At 37.5% G+C, this 2,387-nt stretch overlaps 1 protein-coding gene across 1 annotated transcript; it reads left to right on the forward strand.

The window, feature by feature from the left end:
- The first annotated feature begins 369 nt into the window (after positions 1–369).
- Positions 370–1,485, forward strand: LOC125201614 (homeobox-leucine zipper protein ATHB-40-like). The gene is made up of 3 exons (XM_048099798.2): positions 370–505; positions 605–936; positions 1,079–1,485. Exons 1-3 carry the CDS (start codon positions 433–435, stop codon positions 1,286–1,288), a joined length of 615 nt encoding a protein of 204 aa, XP_047955755.1. The 5' UTR covers positions 370–432; the 3' UTR covers positions 1,289–1,485.
- Positions 1,486–2,387: the final 902 nt, after the last annotated feature.

Here is a 2,387-nt window from a genome sequence, read left to right on the forward strand (position 1 = left end):
TTTGTCGCATTATGTCACTATCGATGAGTTATATGATATTGTCTATTTATAAATAAAACAAAATCATTTGGTTAATTCCATCCATAATATATTATAGTGACTGAATTTTTTCTACTACATATAATTGCGAACAAATCCCAACAAATTTTAACCATAAGTATGATTTTTTGCCTCTTATATTTATTTATAATGTTAATAGACTCGTAGATCATGCCATCAAAGGAAGTGCTAAAGAAATCACTCTTAAGATTAGTTTATGTCTTAATGATTAAGAGCAAAAGGGGCATTCTTGTAAATTCGCGTAAAGAGGATGTCCAATTAGAAGATTTAGCAGTATAAATACAAGTTGAAGAGTGAGCAACATGCTTAGCAAAAAAAAAGAAAAAGAAAGAACTCTATCTCTTCTTCCTTAACCAATCAGTCAGAGTTAGAATGAGCCACGAATTCAGTGACATGTCTGAATACTATCCTGTCGGAATAATCAGCCAGTTTGCCCCAGATCAAGGTAACCAGCCACTTGTTATCACTATTAATTAGAATTAAACACCAACGTTTAATTAAATTATAATTTGAATTTGAAAAAAAATGTTTGATCTCTGTGTAGGGATGGTGGTGGAGAAGGCAAAGACACGGCGGAGGCGGAGGAAAGGGAAAGGCGGCGACAACGACAACGAGGGAGATGTGATGATGAGGAAGAGGAAGCTGAGCGAGGAGCAGCTGAGCATGCTCGAGCTGAGCTTCGGCAGCGAGCACAAGCTTGAGACGGAGAGGAAGGAGAAGCTCGCGGCCGAGCTGGGCCTGGACCCGCGCCAGGTGGCGGTGTGGTTCCAGAACCGCCGCGCTCGGTGGAAGACCAAGAAGCTCGAGGAGGAGTTCTCCAAGCTCCGCTCCCACCACGACTCCACTCTTGTAGAGAAATGCCGCCTTCAGACTGAGGTCGCTCACTTCTCTCTTATTTTATTAATTAGTATCCTCGATTGCATATTAGTCTGATATTATTATTTGCTTATATTTAGTTTGACTGCATATTAATTTGATATTGTGTGGTTATATAATTTTGGATGATTGATGGATGCAGGTGTTGAGAATGAAGGAGCTGCTGAGTGAAGCGGAGACGGAGATCGGGAGGCTGCGGGAGAGGGTGAGGAGCAGCGACAGCCCGGCGGGCTCGTCGGGTCAGTCGATGGAACAGGGCTTTGTTGGCGGTGGTGAATTTGGGATGGAGGGTTTAGAGAGCGTGTTTTGCGGCCACGCTTTTCAGTGGGAGGATCATGTTTATTATATGTAGTTGGTTGATGTTGATTAATTAGGGTCTCATCTAATGTAGATAATCACGATTAGTGTAATATGTATGTAAATTACTTCTCCATTTATGGGTAGTTGTGTTGTGTTTATTGCTGACCAGCAGCCAAGATTAGTGCAATGTAAATTGATTTCCAAAGCCCCACTTGGTTTAGTAATACGGCTCTCCGATTTATAGTACTACCTCCGTCCCCCAAAATTTGCTACACTTTGACCCGACACGGGTTTTAATAAATATAATGGAAAGTGAGTTGAAAAAGTTGGTGGGATGTGGGTCCTACTTTTAAAGTATTAGTTTTATAATAAAATGTGAGTAGGAATGAGTTAGTGGAATATGGGGTCCACTACCAAAAATGGTAAAAGTGAAGTGTATCAAATTTTCAGGGACGGACCAAAATGGTAATATGTATCAAATTTTCAGGAACAGAGGTAGTATAAATTAATCTCGTTTTAGGCCACGAGATATCGAGGTGCGAAAACATCATTTTACGGTTTTCAATTTAACAAATTTAATTTCTTTGAACTATTGTATCGTTAGATCATTCTTGAGTTTTAATTGAGATTAATCTAAATTGCAAATAAATTTCCATGTACATATAATATATGCATACATAAATTAAACTGATTCAATTTTAACTTATTTATCTTTATCTGTCTAATACGTAGTAGTATATTTTTATGTGTGTAATAAATGGTTATCAACTTTTCATATACATTTCTGATTCTTTACATTCAATATTTTGTTTCAATTCAGTTATTTAATTGAAAGTGTGAAATTAGTGCAAAGAAAATAAAATCGGTTGTGCGTCGCACGGAGTTAGCACTAGATTTAAAAGTCAAATTTCAAACTATTTTATTGGCAATAACCAAATAACTAGAGAAATTCAAACAATACACTATCTACCCGCGTGTGATGCACCATGCACAATCCAAATTACTTTTCGAGTACTAACTAGAACAAGGAATAATATCATAGCTATAATCTCAGCTCAATTTAATCCAATGAAGTGATGATTTAAAGTATGGACCCCAGTGTAAAAATTAATAAGAGACCCGTGTGTTGTTATACTAAATGAGTGAATAGG

This window comes from Salvia hispanica, chromosome 2 (genome assembly GCF_029641045.1).
Source record: "Salvia hispanica isolate PSC_SH4W2 chromosome 2, Shi_PSC_v1, whole genome shotgun sequence".
Classification (NCBI taxonomy): Eukaryota; Viridiplantae; Streptophyta; class Magnoliopsida; order Lamiales; family Lamiaceae; genus Salvia; species Salvia hispanica.

Excerpts from the sequence above, each read along its gene's own strand:
- LOC125201614 (XM_048099798.2), top strand. The coding sequence starts at position 433 with ATGAGCCACGAATTCAGTGACATGTCTGAATACTATCCTGTCGGAATA. Across the intron at positions 506-604 it reads CCAGTTTGCCCCAGATCAAG|GGATGGTGGTGGAGAAGGCA; the intron begins GTAACCAGCCAC and ends ATCTCTGTGTAG. Across the intron at positions 937-1,078 it reads AATGCCGCCTTCAGACTGAG|GTGTTGAGAATGAAGGAGCT; the intron begins GTCGCTCACTTC and ends TGATGGATGCAG.